We start from the raw sequence: 18,806 nt of genomic DNA, 5'->3' as shown, positions 1-18,806 counted from the left end.
GATTTTGGATCGACCCAAAAAATAACAACACTTTGTCGGGACCATGTCGGGATCATTTCATGCAAGTTTCAGCCAAATCGCACCGGTAGAACTTGAGAAGAAGTTCAAAATGTGTTTTCAAGATGGCGGCAGTGGCGGCCATCTTGGATTTCGGATCGACCCGAAAAATAACAACACTTTGTCGGGACCATGTCAGGATCATTTCATGCAAGTTTCAGCCAAATCGCACTGGTAGAACTTGAGAAGAAGTTCAAAATGTGTTTTCCAGATGGCGGCTGTGGCGGCCATCTTGGATCTCGGAACGACCCGAAAAATAACAACACTTTGTCGGGACCATGTCAGGATCATTTCATGCAAGTTTCAGCGAAATCGCACTGGTTGAACTTGAGAAGAAGTTCAAAATGTGTTTTCAAGATGGCGGCTGTGGCGGCCATCTTGGATTTTGGATCAACCCGAAAAATAACAACACTTAGTCGGGACCATGTCAGGATCATTTCATGCAAGTTTCAGCGAAATCGCACCGGTTGAACTTGAGAAGAAGTTCAAAATGTGTTTTCAAGATGGCGGCTTTGGCGGCCATCTTGGATTTTGGATCAACCCGAAAAATAACAACATTTTGTCGGGACCATGTCAGGATCATTTCATGCAAGTTTCAGCCAAATCGCACTGGTTGAACTTGAGAAGAAGTTCAAAATGTGTTTTCAAGATGGCGGCTGTGGCGGCCATCTTGGATTTCGGATTGACCCGAAAAATAACAACACTTTGTCGGGACCATGTCAGGATCATTTCATGTAAGTTTCAGCTAAATGGCACTGGTAGAACTTGAGAAGAAGTTCAAAATGTGTTTTCAAGATGGCGGCTGTGGCGGCCATCTTGGATTTCGGATCGACCCGAAAAATAACAACACTTTGTCGGGACCATGTCAGGATCATTTCATGTAAGTTTCAGCTAAATGGCACTGGTAGAACTTGAGAAGAAGTTCAAAATGTGAAAAGTTAACGCACGGCGGACGGCGGACGACGACAGACGAAACATGATGACTATAGGTCATCCTGACCCTTCGGGTCAGATGACCTAAAAATGTTGTGGAATTTGTCACTATTTCTTGTCATATGTTTCATAAGGAATGTAGAACAATACATTTATGTCATATTTTGCTTCGTGGTTATGTAACGAATTAGCCTCACTGAATTGTCCCTTTAAAGATGCTCCATCACTGACAAATGAAAATAGGAGCAGACGTATTAGTACTTTTCTTCAGTTACGAAAGTTACTTACTTTACAAAGTTATCACTATTGAAAAGTTTGAACTTCTATTTTTTTTTTTTTTAAATATCAAACATGATTAATTGCATCCCAAAAAAAATCTGTGGCAATATGTCCTATATGGAATAAAGTACTGATTGCGAATGCACCAAAGCAATATCAATTATTTTGTATTATTATTTTTTGTGTAAATCGTACACGATTAAACACTAATTAATGTTCAAATGATGTCTATCGTTTTTGCTCTGTCGGCATCTTTTAAATGTATTTCTTTTGTAATTCTGTCGGTCAGTAACAATCCATCCTCCATTACCTAGGGGTTGTCATCACTGTCGTAGACAGTAAATAACAATAAAACAAGTTGAATAAACCTCATACGATCTTTATTAATAATATTATCATTATTATCGTCGCCCTTTCTTTTTAGACATTTTTGCGTTGAAGTTTTTACGTTTTTGCCGCGTCTGTTCCCGATGTTTCTGGAAAGCTTGTTTCCGAGCTTTCACATTTCTTGTCTTCATAATCTGGTCTGGATGTTTCCTTTCCTGTCTCGGCACTTTGAATTTTCCCTTCTTGGACTTTTCCTGTGACCCATCTTGACCCTGTGTGTGCCCTGTAAAACAAAACAAAAGAATTACAAATATCTGGTTTGTTAAGGATGTGACAGGTTTATATAGGAGGTGAAGGAAAACTGGAGTACCAGAAGGAAAACTACTGACCAGCGGTCAGTACCTTGCAACTGCCCCACATGAGATACTCACAACTCAGAGGTGAAGGGCTTGTGGCAATATGTTGGGACATCTTAACCACTTGGGACAGTACCCGGAGAAAAACCACTGACCAGCGGTCAGTACCTGGCAACTGCCCCACATGGGTATCAAACTCATGACCTAGGGAGAGTAACAGCATACATGTATACATGATATCACTTACATTTTCTGCCTCTTCCTCCGCCCACAACCTTAAAATGGCTACTCTCCTGTTTGTCACCGTCGTCGTCGTCGCTGTTAGCTCCGTCCACCTTATTCTTATTTTGCCATTCTTTATAAGTACTGTAGGTTAAGGACAAAGAATTGACCGTTTTCATATCGCATAATGAACCACATCCTGATCAAATTTAAAATCAAAGCAAAATAAATCAAATAAAGAAACTGGTGTATAAGATGTAAACTTAGATAAACTAGATCACGAGAAAAATAAGAAACACAAGAGACATGAGATTCACATAACAACCTACAAAAGGTGATTGGAACACGTTTATATAGATAAAAAAAATCTTTCTTTTTTGTAAATGAAAGGATATGCATTAGACTTGTAAGAGGCAGGAATCCAGGCTCCACTTTCTGTACGGATCTTCTTTTTCTTAGGGTCATTACTGTCATCCCTAACAAACTTTTTCTTCTTTCTATCCCTGAAAGATAAAAAAAGGATAAAGATCAGTTAAATAGTATCAGCTGAAATTATTTTTTATTTCTTTTTAAGGTGAAAAAATCCCACCAACATTTTATTGCCCAGACTATTCCTTAGAAACTGCCAGGGTTGGGGCCTTGGGGTCAGCCTCCTCACAAACAGATGTTCTCACACACCAGGGCTATGAAATAAACTGTTTATGTAATAGTGTAAGTCAATCCAATCACAGGGGAGCACATCCTCAATATTCCAGGGGTTACTATCACTGTCTTTATGTTCACCCCTGGAATATCATATAGCAGCACTGAAGGCTGCGACATTATATAAGCTGTTATGATCTGTTTATGTAATGGTACAAGTCATTTCAATCCAAAGAAAGTGGCTTTAACTTGACCAAGGATTTAACCAAGATATATAAATGAAAACTAAATGACCTAATGGAAAACTCTTTTTTAGGGTCCCATATGGTAAATTCAAAAACTATGCAACCTGTCTATAAAGACCACTGTATATAAAGACCATTTTCTTCCTTTGTCCTTTGGGTCGTCTTTATAGACAGGTTTTCATTGTGTTTAGTATTCAGGAATTGAAATAAAGGTCTTACCATTTGACTGAAGTTTTGAGTTTCATGACCGCATCATCGTCATCTCCGGTCATATCAAACTGGACAGCAGAGGTTTCTTGATCAAACGTGGAACCAAGGCTGTACCTATTACAACAAAATCAAAGTCTACTACTGCGTAGTACATAGGTACATAATTTAAATCAAAGCATAAACAATATTAGCATCATATCTTTGCGGTGATAGGTCATTGAAAGTATTTATTAGTAACCAATAACTTACCTCTCTTCTGATTGGTCAATAAAGGTATTTCTTTCATACCTACGGGTGTAATACTGGCTGGTCCAGGGCAATACACTCGTGTCGCCTAAGGCCGTATTGCATGGCTACCTATGCAATAAACCCTCGTGATGTCACGGCGTCAATAAAATTTCTATTTCCTGGGTAAAATTTTAACATTTTTTTTCACAAACTTGACTGGTTTTACTATAAAAGATGCAAACAACGGAATTTTGTTGAAAATATCGCATAATTTTTCATGTATGGAAAATTGACTTTCAGTCTTGGATTTCTTCAAATTTATTTCAAAATGGCGGCATATTATAGTTGTAAAATTGCAATAAAACGTTGAGGTATGAAAGAAAAATACTCTTTCATAAGTGGATATGAAGGATAGGGATATTCTACCCTCAGGGTCACAAAATGTTGCAAAACCCTCAGCAAGCCTTGGGTTTTATTACATTTTGTGACCCTCGGGTAGAATATCCCTATCCTTCATATCCACATATGAAAGAGTCTTATATTACTATTAACCTATAACATACCTTTATTCTGATTGGTCATTGAAGGTATATGAGATGTACTATAATCAATAAAATACAAGTACCTCTCTTCTGATTGGTCATTGGAGGTATTTTCTATTCACCTATAACATATCTTTCTTGTGATGGGTCATAATGAGATTTTCCATAAACCTATAAAACATTTATTTTATTTTCAAATTTATTTTAAACATATTACCGTATTTTCCGGAGTATAAGCCCGACTTTCCCCCCTGAAAATCGGAAGTGCGGCTTATACACCAGTATACATACCCTCGTTCTGACTGAAAGTCTGCTGGTCGATAATGGAGATAATTTTCCTCGTCCTTTATTTCGGTAAACTTGCGCTTTTTCTGTTTTGGCGTAAAGACTCGCTGACTAGATTTTCCTCCGATGACCTTGCTGAATGCTGCCTGTAATAATATTTGGGACATAAAATTGTGATGAAGTTCATTCAGTACTTTATAGTACTTTTAATGATTTCATCAAGCTACCTTAATCTAATATCACTTTCAGGATCCTACCCTCATTATGATAAGCAGATAGAAGGTCTGAGGGCCACGGTTGATCGCACTACACTATGCTTCACTGATCATAATCACCCGGTGATAAGTGGGATCAACTGTGGGTCTCTGACGGTGATAAACAAAGGATGGATGGATGTACATTTATCAAAACTTCCTTCTGAAGTTATAGAGAAATATTGTTCAGGAAAAATGCTAAGTTTTGTTAAAATATAGGAATAAGTGCTCTTTTTAAATAATTAATTTCAGAAGTTTTATTTTCCTTGTCGAACCCCGACCATCGTGAGACCTTGACCTTGGGTACTCCTCCAAGATACAGCTTTGTAGCTATAACTATATAAACATAGTGCTCATTGCATCCCAATACCTCAAATAGAAGTGAAGAAAAAAATTCCCATCAATACCTCTAGCTCTTGGTCCTCTGCATTTTCTGAGCTCTGTAGCCTCTCATTTGATGAGATTTCCGATGATTTTTGTTGATATTCCGAAACTTTTTCCGTCTTTCGCTCTATAACATTTTGGTGCCAGCTTCTCTTGGACTTCATCACAGAAAACGCCGGAGTTTTGGCGGTAGAGTTCACTTCAAAAATCGTCTGAAATAGAACCATCACGTGTTGGATTAGGATTTAATGGTGTTTAATTATGTTATGAAGATAATATTAATAATAATTGAGTATTCAATGCACTGGTTAAATTATGTAATTCTGGCAATAATAATTTGTACCATTTTGAATTCTCCATCCATAGTATTTGCTACTGGTCAATGATGAGTAATATCCATTTCTTTGTTTCAGAAATCGTAAATATATAAAGACCCTTGATGCCATAGTATATGGTATAAGTTGAACTCCATTCATGAACTATATTCAAAAACCAAGTTCTCGTCTCAACCGTACAAATACTTACACTATTGCTTTTATATGACTTAAGTGTGTTCAGCAGTTTATTACGCTCCATCTCAGAGTCTTCAGCCAGTTCACCTGTGAAATCAAAATGTTATAGTATTTATTAATATCATCAACAAATGTCTGTATGTAAGCCACAAAGGTCTATAAGAAATTGGAGACTTAAAACATTATCTGTGGATGATTCAGGTATAATACTTTTTTCATCCTTAATCTTAATTACAGACCTTGTTAGACAAGAAATATTGAAACTATTGAAAAATTAACTTTTACTCTTTAGTTGCTAATATTCATGGAAATTTTAATTTTTGAATTTTAAATTTTATGGATGAACCCAAATTAATAACCCGCAATACTTTTCACAAAGCCTGGTTTTACATTTCAAATTTTGTCAGTATATGTAGATGTACAGTGGAACTTGGTTGATACGAACTCGGATAATTCGACAACCCGGCTTAATACGAAGTACTTTGCCGGTCCCAGCCGAATTCCCTCTTTATCTTTGTTTAAAGAACTCGGATAATTCGAATTAGAAAAACTCGAAGAACTCAGATAATACGAAGTAATTTTTGGGTCCGAATGACAAAAATCACACATAAAATGTTCTTATAAGTCGAAATGAGATTTTTTGGACAATGAGTTCACCGATTTTTCTTTTTCATAAATCTGCTGTTAAACAGCATTTCAAAATATATATCTCGGTTTTATTGTTATAATTTTGTAACTACCATCGGCGATTTTGACATCTCTCTTGGTCACATCATTTTACGACATGGAACTAGTCTATATATACCAAGTAAAGAGATGATCAGTAGACATGTAAACTCGCTTAATACAAACACTCCGATAACTTGAAGTTTTATCTCGGTCCCTTCGAGTTCGTATTAACTGAGTTCCACTGTAGTTGAAATAAAGTTATATAAAAGAATATTTGTAATGAATTCTTAATATCTTTGGTACAGCAGTTGTTAAATGTCGATACTTGTAAACATGCCTTCATTTTAAACTGGTCGCCAAAGAAGTTACGATTATTGCCGAACAGAAGTCAGAAAGTTCATGACCCGTTCTTGGAAGAGTTTGGACAGACATTACATAGTAATGGTAGTCACATGGCGTTCTCGGCAACGACGTTACAATGTCGGCTAACTTCGGCTTGTTTGACTAAGTGGGACCCACCTAGCAATGTTTCATATTTATTTGATTTTTATCAAAAGTTCCTGAACCGTTATCGCTCATCTTGACTTCGATTTATTCCTGTCTCTGCAATATTTACAACAGGATTTTTTTTTTAACATTCTTCTAAATTATGGAAAAAATAAGACAGAAAAGGATATTGGGACTTTAAACAAAGGTAAGAACTCACCAAATATTGGATGGACTTCAGGAACTATTCCGTTACGATTCATCTCTTTGAAACGCTTCAATGATTCGGATGCAGGAGCTTGTCGAGATTTCAGGTACTTCTTCTGCGCATTTAAACTAACCTGTTTAAGGTTTTCCTGAATAATAATGTAATAAATAAGTTAATTTCCCAAAAAAATATATATAAAAATTGGCACTATATGCCTGTAACTTTGGGCATAAAGAAAAACACCCACTACTGCCTGATCAATATTGGCAATTAACTCATTTACCCGTGAAAGCTTTTAATGAACTGTTCAAGCCCTTGTATATATAAGAAGAACTCAAACGTATTTTTTGTGAATGAGCTAAAACATGAATTTTTGAGTACACACATCATAAGTCTAGCACAAAGTGTTCATTGTACAAGTTTGTTGGTCAAAATTTCTGCTTACAACCTCATCTAACAAAACCAATTGGTGTCAAGAATTTAAAAGAAATAACAAAAATTTGATCGTCATTTTGCAAATTAAATATTGAAACGGGAAGGTATAACAATTTAGAAAGAAATGAAAGTACTGTAACAGTGAGGACATTGAAGATGATTTTCATTTTATTTTAAAATGTGAATGTTATACAACTTTAAGAAATCGTTTTATTAAGAAATGTTATTTCATTAGACCGAGTATGTATAAATTAATTCAACTTTTGGAAACAGAGAACAAAAATGAGTTATAAAATTAAGTAAAGTACATTAAATTATGTAATAAAATAAGAAATAACATGTAATAAGCTAAAATTAGCAATCTCTCTACACGGTCACTGGTTTTATGTAAACTTAAGAGGGTTGTTGTATGCCAGTGTACATGCATGTATGGTGGTGTATTCTTTGTAATGTGTTTGTATATATGTTTTGTTTCAAACCGATGAGCCGAAAGACTCAAGGTAATAAAAGAATTGAATTGAATAGCAGAACCAATGAAAATTGTACTGGGTCATATTACACTAGTGACTGGATATCAGGCCCTCAAAACAAACTCAAGTCAAAAACTGACTAAAGTCATAAATTTTCATATAAGATACATAAGGAGAAAATCTTAAGTTTCGGCTTAAGTCTGCATTTTTTTTTTTGAGAAATTGGGGCCAGGTGGTTATGTATTTCTTATTTGTATTTCTTTCATACCTATGGGTGAAATAATGGCTGGTTCAGGGCAATACACTCATGTCGCCCGAGGCTATTGCATGGCTACCCATGCAATAAAGCCTTGTGACGTCACGACGTCAATAAATTTCTATTTCCTCGGTAAAATTTTAACATTTTTTTTCAAACTTGACTAGTTTTACTATAAAAGATGCAAACAACAGAATTTTTGTTGAATACATCACGCATGAAAAATTGACTTTCAGCCGTGGATGTCTTTGAATTTATTTCAAAATGGCAGGATATTATAGTTGTAAAATTGCAATAAAACGTCGAGGTATGAAAGAAAAATATTCTCTCATAAGTGATCTCAGTATCACAAAATGTTGCAAAACCCTCGGCAAGCCTCGGGTTTTACTGCATTTTGTGACCCTCCGGTAGAATATCCCTTTCCTTCATATCCACATATGAAAGAGTCTTATAGTATTGTTATGTGATCAATTGTACTGGTTGTTCATTTCTCATTCATCAATATACCTTAAAGCCATTTAGTTTTGCGAGACATCGCTATGATCGAAAAAAATTGATCCGCAAAATATTGAGAAATGTGTTTAAGCCCAGATCGTGAAATTTTAAAACTGTTAAAATTTGCTATGCTTGTTTTGACTTCAAATTGTGAATTCTTTTTGAATCACATAAATAACGGCCTTTACAGTAATACCTACCAGGTCAATGGACTGTGACGTCCAGATACGGATCTTCTCGCTCATCTCATCCGCGACTGCCTGAGGTACACAGCCGTAAAGACCTTCTTCATCTACAACACCAAGAGGTCCAACCAATGGGCCGTATATTCATCTATAACTATGAAAGCATAACTTATTTCATGCCTATCGGTACTGAAGTTAATATGGGTTCCATGTAAGGCATTTTGGTTTAAGTTGAAGAAAGTTTTGACATCCACAACCTAGATATGTACAAAAGTGTGACATGAAAGAAAAGTTCTTACCAGTGACTAAGTATTCCCTTATACGTGGATAAACATTCAGTAAGAGTTGAGTTGAAAATTGTGGTTAAATTGCAATTAGCCTAATCATCTTTTGAACAATTGGGCTCTGATGAACACAGTCTCTTGAACTCTAACCTTTTTTTGTCTGTGAGGTCACGACCTTCAGTGGCCTGCCAAGGAAGATGTGTAAATCAATGAGATAAGGTACTTCGTCCTGGGCGACAAGGGAGAATGCAGTTCCACTTCTTCCAGCTCGGGCCACTCGACCTATTCAACAAGTCAAAGTGTAGTAAATACTAAATGTTGTCGTCGTTATCAACAGATCAAAGTACTGGAAGTACTAAAGGGGACGTTAGTCTTGTCCTTATTAGCAAATCAAAGTACTGAATGTGGTCTTGAGTCATCAACATATAAAAATGTTAAAGATGCTCCACCGCCGACAGAGCATAAATGATATTCATCATTTGAACAATAATTGGTGTTTAATCGTGTATATATATGTCTAATTAACACAAAAAAATAATATAAAATAATTTGTTTCGCCTTTGGTGCATGCGCAATCAGTACTTTATTCTATATAGGATATAGTGACACAGAATTTTTTCGGGATGCAACCAATTATTTTTCATATTTTTAACTTGAAGAAAAATAAGCAGCTCAAACTTTTCGATGGTGGTAATGGTGTAAAGTAAGTAACTTTTGTAACTTAATAAAAATACTAAATCGTCTGCTAATGTTTTTGATAATGAAAAAATACCATTTGTCAGCGATGGAGCATCTTTGAATATAGATCTATGGAAGAAGGGAGCTCATTTATAACAATGGTAAATAGTAAATCTAAAAGTAAAAATATTCATGGGTGTTGCAAACGATTTGGGGGGGTAGAAATAAACAAGGACATAGTCATTCAGATCCCCCGCCAATGGAGATATCAAAGCTGAAGTCAGTTTGATTGTGGAGACTTATGTGTATGAAAAAACCCCAGGAAAAAGGAAGTTGAGCTAAAGAAAGATGGAGTATAATTCAAGTAGAGCAGGGCTGCAATTGTTGAATCAGGTATACAGCCTTGACATTTATATTAGACTATATACACAAAGATGGGTGGAGTTTTGCAAAGTAACATTTACCATTTACCATGATATTTTCAGCAATGTTTCCATGGTAACGGAAAAAGTGCAAAAAATGAAAACCTAAAAATAGCAAAAGGTACTACTAGACCATAAAAAGAATGTGTCTATGAAGTTTCGTGGAAATATCTCTGCTGGTTTTAGAGTTATGCTCTGGAAATGAACCTGCTACAAAAATATATATATTTTCAGCAATGTTTCTATGGTTACAGAAAAAAGCACAAAAAGTGAAAACCTAAAAATAGCAAAAGGCACTACTAGACCATAAGAACAATGTGTGTATGAAGTTTCGTGGAAATATCTCTACTGGTTTTAGAGTTGTGCTCCGGAAACGAACCTGGTACAAAAATATGATATTTTCAGCAATGTTTCCATGGTTACGGAAAAAATGCAAAAAATGAAAACCTAAAAATAGCAAAAGGCACTACTAGACCATAAGTACCAATGTGTGAAAGGCACTACTAGACCATAAGACCAATGTGTGTATGAAGTTTCGTGGAAATATCTCTACTGGTTTTAGAGTTATGCTCCGGAAACCATACGTACGGACGTACAGACGGATGGACGGACAGAACTCATTTGTATATCCCCCGCCAACTTTGTTGGGCGGGGGATAAATATATAGAGGATATTCCTTATGTCTTGATGAATAACAGTAAAGTAGGTTGAAAATTTCGATATATTTCACAAGTGCAAAGCACGAGTGAAATATATCAAAGTTTCCACTTCACTAGACTATATTTTCAATTTTTTTTTACATCTCTGTCTCTAGGTATAAACTAGGCAAACTGATACTAGTACATACCGACTCTGTGTACAAAAAGTTTGGATTTGGCCGGGAAGTTGTAGTTAATGACGTTATCTAGCAGTGGGATGTCTATTCCTCTGGCAGCCAGATCTGTTACAATCAGAACCTTCACTTTCTTTAGCTGGAATTTGGCGATGTTGATTTTACGAGCTGTCTGGTCAAGTGAGCTGTAGATATACGTTGACGATATGTCGGCTTTCTCTAGCAACTGGAGAAGAAATAAAATGTTTAAATGCAGCAGCAATGTGAAAAGTACTATAAATCAACTTTCTTTCGCTGCTATTATATTTTGCAATTTCTATTTCACAACAAGTCTCGAAAAATAACATTTGCAGATTTAAAATTGGAAATAATTCATATTAATAATGAAGAAATCAATTCACAGAGATAAACTTTTGTGATTTTAAATGCATCGTGAAAATATTGAAAGTAAATCAAACATGAAAGAAAATTGGCTTACAGTAAGCAAAAAAAAATCTTAATAACATCTATTCACTAACTCATTCACTGAAATTTCATAATGGACTGGTCTAGTCTTTGATTAATAAGAGTCTAAATGTGTCTCCAGGGGCGAATTAGTTAAGAATCTACTTCAAGAGGTTTAAAGCAGGTTTTTAAGATACATACAATATAAATACCAATTTAAATGCTGCCGCGATAAAGTCTCTAAATATACCATCACAATCACAACAGTAAAGACTGGTCCTTTTATGAAATTACAAAGGTCAGCATAATCAATAGTATGACACGATAATAATGAAGATAAATTTTCGCTTAAACAGTTATCTTTTTAGGTAAATAATTTACAAATGACTTATAACAAGAAAATTACATTTTAATTGAAAGACTTTTTGTAATTTGAGATTTTTTGTAATTTGATTATATTTAAATCCACCTCATACTTACAAAATCCCAAAATATCATTCCAGCAAAAATGACCAGCTATATGTAGTATATTCTATTGACTTTGAGTCTAAGTATGATTATAGTAGATTCATTTTGTAGACCTTGCGAAGATCTTACCAAGTTGAGATATTCCACATGATGTTTGGTAGCAGCAAATATCACACTTTGTGTGCCGTCCTCTATCACATTCTTCAGTACGTGTAACAGCAACGCCGGTTTGTCATCCTCACGGCAGTGAAAAAACGACATCTGAAAATTCAACAATAAACTGAGTCACAATTCAATAGTTTTTTTATAAAGAATGTAGAACAATTATAATTTGATGTAATAATTTGCTTTGTGGTTAGCTGTGAAAATTTGCTTCACTGAAATCAGTTTTTGCATATTCCAGAGTTATCTGCCCTTACAGGTAGGTATTGATTGTTTCATTGTTGTTCTGTCCTGTGAACAACACATCATTGAAAATTACGTAATTTTCGCTCATGAAATAATGAGTTCCAAGAAGCATGGTTCAGGGTCATGATACAAAATGGCCCCCACAGATTAAGTATCGACAAGCGTGATTCAGGATCATAATACAGAATGGCCCCCACAGCTTGAGTTCCAACAAGCATGGTTCAGGATCATGATACAAAATGGCTGCCATGCAAGAGTTTTTCTGGGTGACAACAGACCTGTAGCTGGTTGCTGAGTTTGGTTTCCACATCCAGTCGCAGAAGGGTGGGATCATGGAGGCCAGCCTTGGCAAACTCGACCAGTAGCTTTGGGAGTGTAGCGGAGAAGAGCAGAGTCTGACGAGATTCTGGTAGACGATGGATGATCTCCAATAACTGTTCCTGAAATCCCATTTCAAACAACCTGGCAACAAAATTTTGAAAGGGTGACCTTCTGTGAGAGGCTATTCTGTATTTTCATATTACAGAGTTATCTGCCCATGCAGATAGATATTGTTTTTGACATTGTTTCTTTGCTAGTGGAATGTCAATACTTAGGAGAAAACAAAGTGAATTACAACCACAAAAAAATGACGTCATATTTGATAACTACTCACAAGGGAGATAACTCTGTAATATGCAAAGACAGAATATGTTGTGATGAGCAGCTCACCAAAACACTGCTAGGGGAATGACATTGTGTTTGCTAAAAAAAAAAAAAAAAAAAAAATCAATAATTATTTTCTGGCGATATTTCCACTAATATATGCCTTCTGGGTCTGGTAGCTTTCCTTAAGTTTAAGGAATTCCTTAACTTCAAATTCTCCATAAGAAATCATTACAAATATTAAGGAAGGCTACCTGTGGTAACTTAGGATTTTTCCTTAACTTCTGTAATGTTTTCCTATGAGGAATTTTATGTTAAGAAATTTCTTAAAGTTAAGGAATGTTTTAAGAAAATTTAAGAAACTGAGCCTTGGGACTATACACCTAAGGAGCAAAAACAAATCATGTTCTGTCAGCTGATTGACATGATATGATCAAAAACATCGAACTTCTAACTTAATCTGCAGAAATAAATAATGAGTACCTGTCCGCCTCGTCAAACACGACATATTCCATGTTCATCAGACGTAGATTCATCTCGACCAGGACGTGTAGCAGACGTCCAGGGGTGGCGATGATTCTGAAAGTTAACATTATATCGTTATTATCTTTTGTAGGTTCACAAGGAATTGTTAACCTGAGAAAGGTGATATTTTCTGAGGCCAAGGGGAATATCACCTTTCAAAGGTTAACATTTATCAGTCAGGGGTGGTGATGATTCTGAAAGTTTACATTATACAGTTATTGACTTTCTGTATGTTAACACAAGGAATTGTTAACCTGAGAAAGGTGATATTTTCCGAGGCCAAGGGGAATATCACCTTTCAAAGGTTAACATTTATCAGTCAGGGGTGGTGATGATTCTGAAAGTTTACATTATACAGTTATTGACTTTCTGTAGGTTAACACAAGGAATTGTTTACCTGAGAAAGGTGATATTTTCCGAGGCCAAGGGGAATATCACCTTTCAAAGGTTAACATTTATCAGGGGTGGTGATGATTCTGAAAGTTTACATTATACAGTTATTGACTTTCTGTATGTTAACAAGAGGAATCGTTAACCTGAGAAAGGTGATATTTTCCAAGGCCAAGGGGAATATCGTCCTTCGAAGGTTAACATTTATCTGGGGTGGTGATGATTCTGAAAGTTTGCATTCATATTTATCTTTTTATTCTTTTAATATCATGGCAAAACAACAAACATAATGATCAGTTCTGTTCACTTTGTCACACTTATATGATGTCAGGCTTGCCATACTTACATATCAGGATTTTCGTGCAGAGAAGAAAATTGGTCATCCATTCTAAAACAAAGAAAGCATCTCTAAATTATATGAAAAGTATGGAAACCGAATAGAACCACCATGGAATTTGGTTTTTTTTTGTACAAGGAGTTTTTTATCATTCTTGTAATTTCATTGTAATTATGACAAGATTCTAATCTCATATTTACAATTTTTTTCTTATGCTCACAATATTTTTTTCATTATACCAGTAAGTGCGTTGTTTTTTCTCCTCATTTTAAAGTGAATAGTCGGGCAAAGAAAACCAGTCTAAATGCGTTCATTGGCCTTCCAAAAGTTCTGACATATTAATACGACGGTCAAGTTCTGCTTACGTTTCCCAGTTCTGACCATTGAAATAAAGAAAAGTTGAAAGCACTGAAAGCGAGGCTGCGTGGAAATGTAACCACGGACATAGTCAGCCGGGAGGACGTTTTAGGATTCATATACTTTAAATTAATTTCTACGAACGCAGACAGATTTTGACGAGAAAGTTTATTTTCTATTCCATAAGAAATTATACTGTATACATTCACACCATTTTTACCGACTTTAGGCATCCTTACCCGACTGTTCACTTTAACAATATTTTTCTCATTATCAGTGTTTACAATCGAAGGCTGATGAGCTAAGCAAAAAGTGTGTACATTAACCTGGTTACCATAGCAATCAAAGTTTTTCGGAAAATTCTATTAGATAAAGGAAGGCAAACCTATATACTGAACAAACCATTCTAACAAAATTTCAATAGATCTTCAGTAAAATAGGGAACTTCATACTCCGATAATTTGTTGTTGGTTTCTGTCAATAAAAACCCTAACCTTAAGTACGTATGTACTTACTTATCACCTCCAAGGATGACTGCTGCCTTTAAACCCGTAAATTTGCCGAGCTGAAATGTCAAGAATATTAATATAGCAGAGAAACAGCGGTGTATTGTAGAGTTTACAGGTGAAAAATTTCATGATTATTGTTTGGAAATTATTCATGGGGATTATTTTAGCCTCATCTTCCATTAATTGTGATGTCATATATTGATGTGGTTTTCTATATGCAGATTTGTACACAAATTGCAAAGATATTTTTTTTCATAAACCATCGAATTGAAAAATAGAGACATCAAGGCTTATAATCATTTTTTAATCTATTCAATCAAATGAAATATGTTTTAATGTATGATTCTAGATATTTTCAGAGGGATTTTATTTCTGAATCAATAGGCAATGCATATGTCTCTATTGTGACATAACATTAATATATTAACATCAGGGTTTTTTTGGTTTTTTTTTATAATGGTATGAAAAAAATAAAATTAGCCAATCAGAAAGTCAGATTTAGTACAAAAACAAAGAAAGTTAATTTAATAAAAACTAATGAAGTAACAGAATCAAAACTAAGAGCAGATAACTGGTATTATGACTGTTTCTTACATGATATTTAACACTGGTCAATATATACTAGCCACAAAATACATATCGGCTAGTAGTGATTTTTTAATGTAAATTTAGGGCCAAATAAAAGCCCTTTTCCTTCAAGAAATTTTGCTTATTTTACCAATATTAGGAAAATATTTTCCCAAATTCGCTAAAAACTCTCTAAAATTACATGTTTCAAGAAAAATGAAATGTAGTACTAGTGTTTTCCTAATTCAAATGGCACACTTCCCTGAAATTATTGAGTAAGAAAATCACTGGCTAGAGAGAACTTCTCTTCACCCTGAACTTGATTGGTTGACCGTCCGTCTAGTAATAAAGCGGTCCTGAGTTTGATCCCAAGCAGAAGCAGTCATTCAATTTCATCGAATATCCTGCACTCTGTTACACTTACTTCCTTTGTAAACTTGAGGGTCTGTAATGCCAGTTCCCTAGTAGGGGACAGTATTAGGGCCCTAGCCCCAGCCTTGGCAGTGTGCATCTTTAGCTTTTCAAACATCGGCAGAAGAAACGCAGCCGTCTTTCCACTTCCTGTTCTTGCCATGGCCACCACATCTTTTCCCTCGAGAATCAGGGGTATGGTCTGTAGAATGTTTCAACAAAACATTATTTATGATCACTGTATTCATATAAAAGTAGAATACTGTATACAACCAAATCGTTATAACACCCTTTCCCTTTTTGAAGCCTCAAATTCACATTTTGGTATGTTTTCTACTTAACCCGTACTTGAAATATTTTTGCAACTTTTTATTTTTAGCAATTTCTTACTGCCCATGAAATATGCAAAATTTAATCGCACAAGAAAGTATTGAAAAAGTCAGTTGCATATCACGAGTACTTATATCGACGCAATCAATTGTTACCGATAACGCAAAGTCAACATGATAATTAATTATACTTCTGGAATGATTTCTATCATTACTGCAAACCATTTTATTTTCAATTAATTTTGTCTTTTCATGCAAACAACTCTCTACAGAATAGCAAAATTAATAATGGTCATAATAGGGGTTGAATCAATTTTTCATAGCAATTTATTTTCGTGAATTACAAAATGTAAGTAACTTTATCGCATGCATACATACGTTTCAGCGTTTTTAGCCATCTTACCTTCCTTTGTATGGGTGTTGGTATCTTGTAGCCTTTCCTTATTATACCTGTATAAACCTGATGACAGAAACCTGCAAGTAGTCAAACGAACATTTGTTAGGGAAAAGAAAACTATTTTAAATACTCTAGGGTAGGGAGAGATAGTTCACATACCTCAGACAGTATACAAACACATACGATGTATCATCCATTTTGACATGTATATGACACCCCTGTAATGACAGCACTATGAAAATGTACCAGTACCATTTTTCTAGAGTATGGAAGAAAATCATTTTCTCCCATATATCACAGGGATATCCCGTGGTTGCTAGGGAAAAGATAACTCTATCTTACACAGGGAATGTAAGACAGCTCACATGCGCTAGACAATAATGTGACATCATCAATACATGCAGCATAATTTCGGCATGCATTGTAGATGACGTCATCAATATTGATGCATAACGACGTTCTTGCGATTAAGTGGGGCAAGCCTCATGTTGACAAGACAAAATCTTTGACTCGGGTTGAAATATCCCTGGCCACTTGACAGACCCATGTAAGATTCTATTACTCCACCCTGGACAGAGATATCTGCAATCTTTTACCAGTGTGAAATTTTTCTATCCTGTCTTACCGCAAATGGGTTGAAGGATTCAATTCTATTAATCAATCACAGCCGGTTTTGTCAGGTGGACAGGGATATCTCAATCCCATTGAGCTGTCAACAATCTGCAAACCTTATGTCGTGCAGCCAATATCTTTCACTCTGGTTGAGATATCCCTGTCCACTTGTTAAACCATGTAATATATTCTATCAATCTTACCCATCGATTGGAATCCTCCAGATTTCTTCTTTTTCCTGTTTTGTTGTGTGACGAGTTTCCTGGTTTCTTGTGCCTCTGCATCACTATCTGTGCTAGACGAGTCATCTTCTTGTTGAGGCTGTAAAGCAATACCAATACTTTACTTTTTCCAAACTTGAATGAAAGTGTCACAATTCCCGCAGACAAAAAGGTATCAATAATTTTAGGACAAATCAGATCTGAACAAATACTCCAATGTGTTACACTAATCAAAACAGATAACATTGTACTCAGAACTAGGAAATTGCAAGCTGATTTGATTTTCTTCTGAAGGGATAAAAATGTTCAGAAGAACTTCTTGCATTTTTCTTTCACATAATTATATAATCCTGCATTTGGATAACTTGTTGATTACTCAAATGGGTAGCTATTACTTTAATGCAGGACTATTACCCATAACTGCGGGGTTGTGTCCAACTTCAAACACCAATAATTGGTAAACATTACCGGTAATGATATATCATATATATATATATCAATTAATGTAAAGGCAGGTACTAAAATTTAGAGAAGTGCCGGGTCCATGTGGTTTGTTAGAGGTTAACACAGTGAGATACTTTTTAACATTGTGTATATCCACTCAATGTAGTCAGGTGGAATAAGACCTCATACACGTGTAGGAGTACATTGCATAGGGACAATATACAGCTGTCACTATATAGCTAGATCGATCAAGATAAGCTGACGGAGCGTGCGCTTCTTTGGTACTGTCGAGATGGAGCTATAATTGTTCACACCGGAGACCCCGGTTCGATTCCTGGTCGGCGCATCCGACAGGAATGTGTAATTTTTCCAGACCCTGTTCTTCTACGTAATCATAATCACCTGATATTTTGTTATGGATTCTGAAACCTCCTCAAAATCAGAACCATCATCAGATTCCTCTTTCTTGCCTTTAGATTTCCATGAAACTTTTTTCGCTTTCTTCTGTTTAGGCTCTTCGTTATCTCTGTCTCTTTTCTGAAAGTTTTGTTTACTAGGAATATGTTTCTTGTTGTGAGAGATATGACCAGTTTTCTTGTTTTTGGCACTGTTGAAACTTTTCTTCTTCTCCGAATCCAAGATAGGTTTTCTTTTCTTTAACCTGTGGTGTCTTGCCATTTTAAATGTCTAAATACATTCAGAGTCATACATCAGATCTTGATTAAATATATAATTCACCAGTCACTTCTTGTTTCCAATTATCTTTTTCGAGTGAAATATCTCGTGTTGTCACATGGGCGCGGCCATCTTTGATTTCGATATCTCGTTCAACTCTCGTCATAATTT

The 18,806-nt window shown here is 35.4% G+C and overlaps 1 protein-coding gene across 1 annotated transcript; it reads right to left on the bottom strand.

Annotated features, from left to right (window-relative positions):
• Window positions 1-1,632: 1,632 nt before the first annotated feature.
• Window positions 1,633-18,773, bottom strand: LOC138308900 (ATP-dependent RNA helicase DDX54-like). Its single transcript, XM_069249949.1, has 20 exons — window positions 18,363-18,773; window positions 17,499-17,616; window positions 16,690-16,760; window positions 15,971-16,159; window positions 14,986-15,035; window positions 14,123-14,164; window positions 13,345-13,440; window positions 12,495-12,678; window positions 11,938-12,069; window positions 10,912-11,122; window positions 9,115-9,246; window positions 8,696-8,787; window positions 6,852-6,987; window positions 5,490-5,563; window positions 4,988-5,176; window positions 4,333-4,472; window positions 3,281-3,385; window positions 2,571-2,677; window positions 2,200-2,316; window positions 1,633-1,879 (listed from the first exon to the last, which is right to left on the bottom strand). Exons 1-20 carry the CDS (start codon window positions 18,636-18,638, stop codon window positions 1,671-1,673), a joined length of 2,670 nt encoding a protein of 889 aa, XP_069106050.1. The 5' UTR covers window positions 18,639-18,773; the 3' UTR covers window positions 1,633-1,670.
• Window positions 18,774-18,806: the final 33 nt, after the last annotated feature.

The sequence above is a fragment of the Argopecten irradians genome, chromosome 15 (genome assembly GCF_041381155.1).
Source record: "Argopecten irradians isolate NY chromosome 15, Ai_NY, whole genome shotgun sequence".
NCBI lineage: Eukaryota > Metazoa > Mollusca > Bivalvia > Pectinida > Pectinidae > Argopecten > Argopecten irradians.
This window is presented reverse-complemented; position numbering and strand designations above follow the sequence as displayed.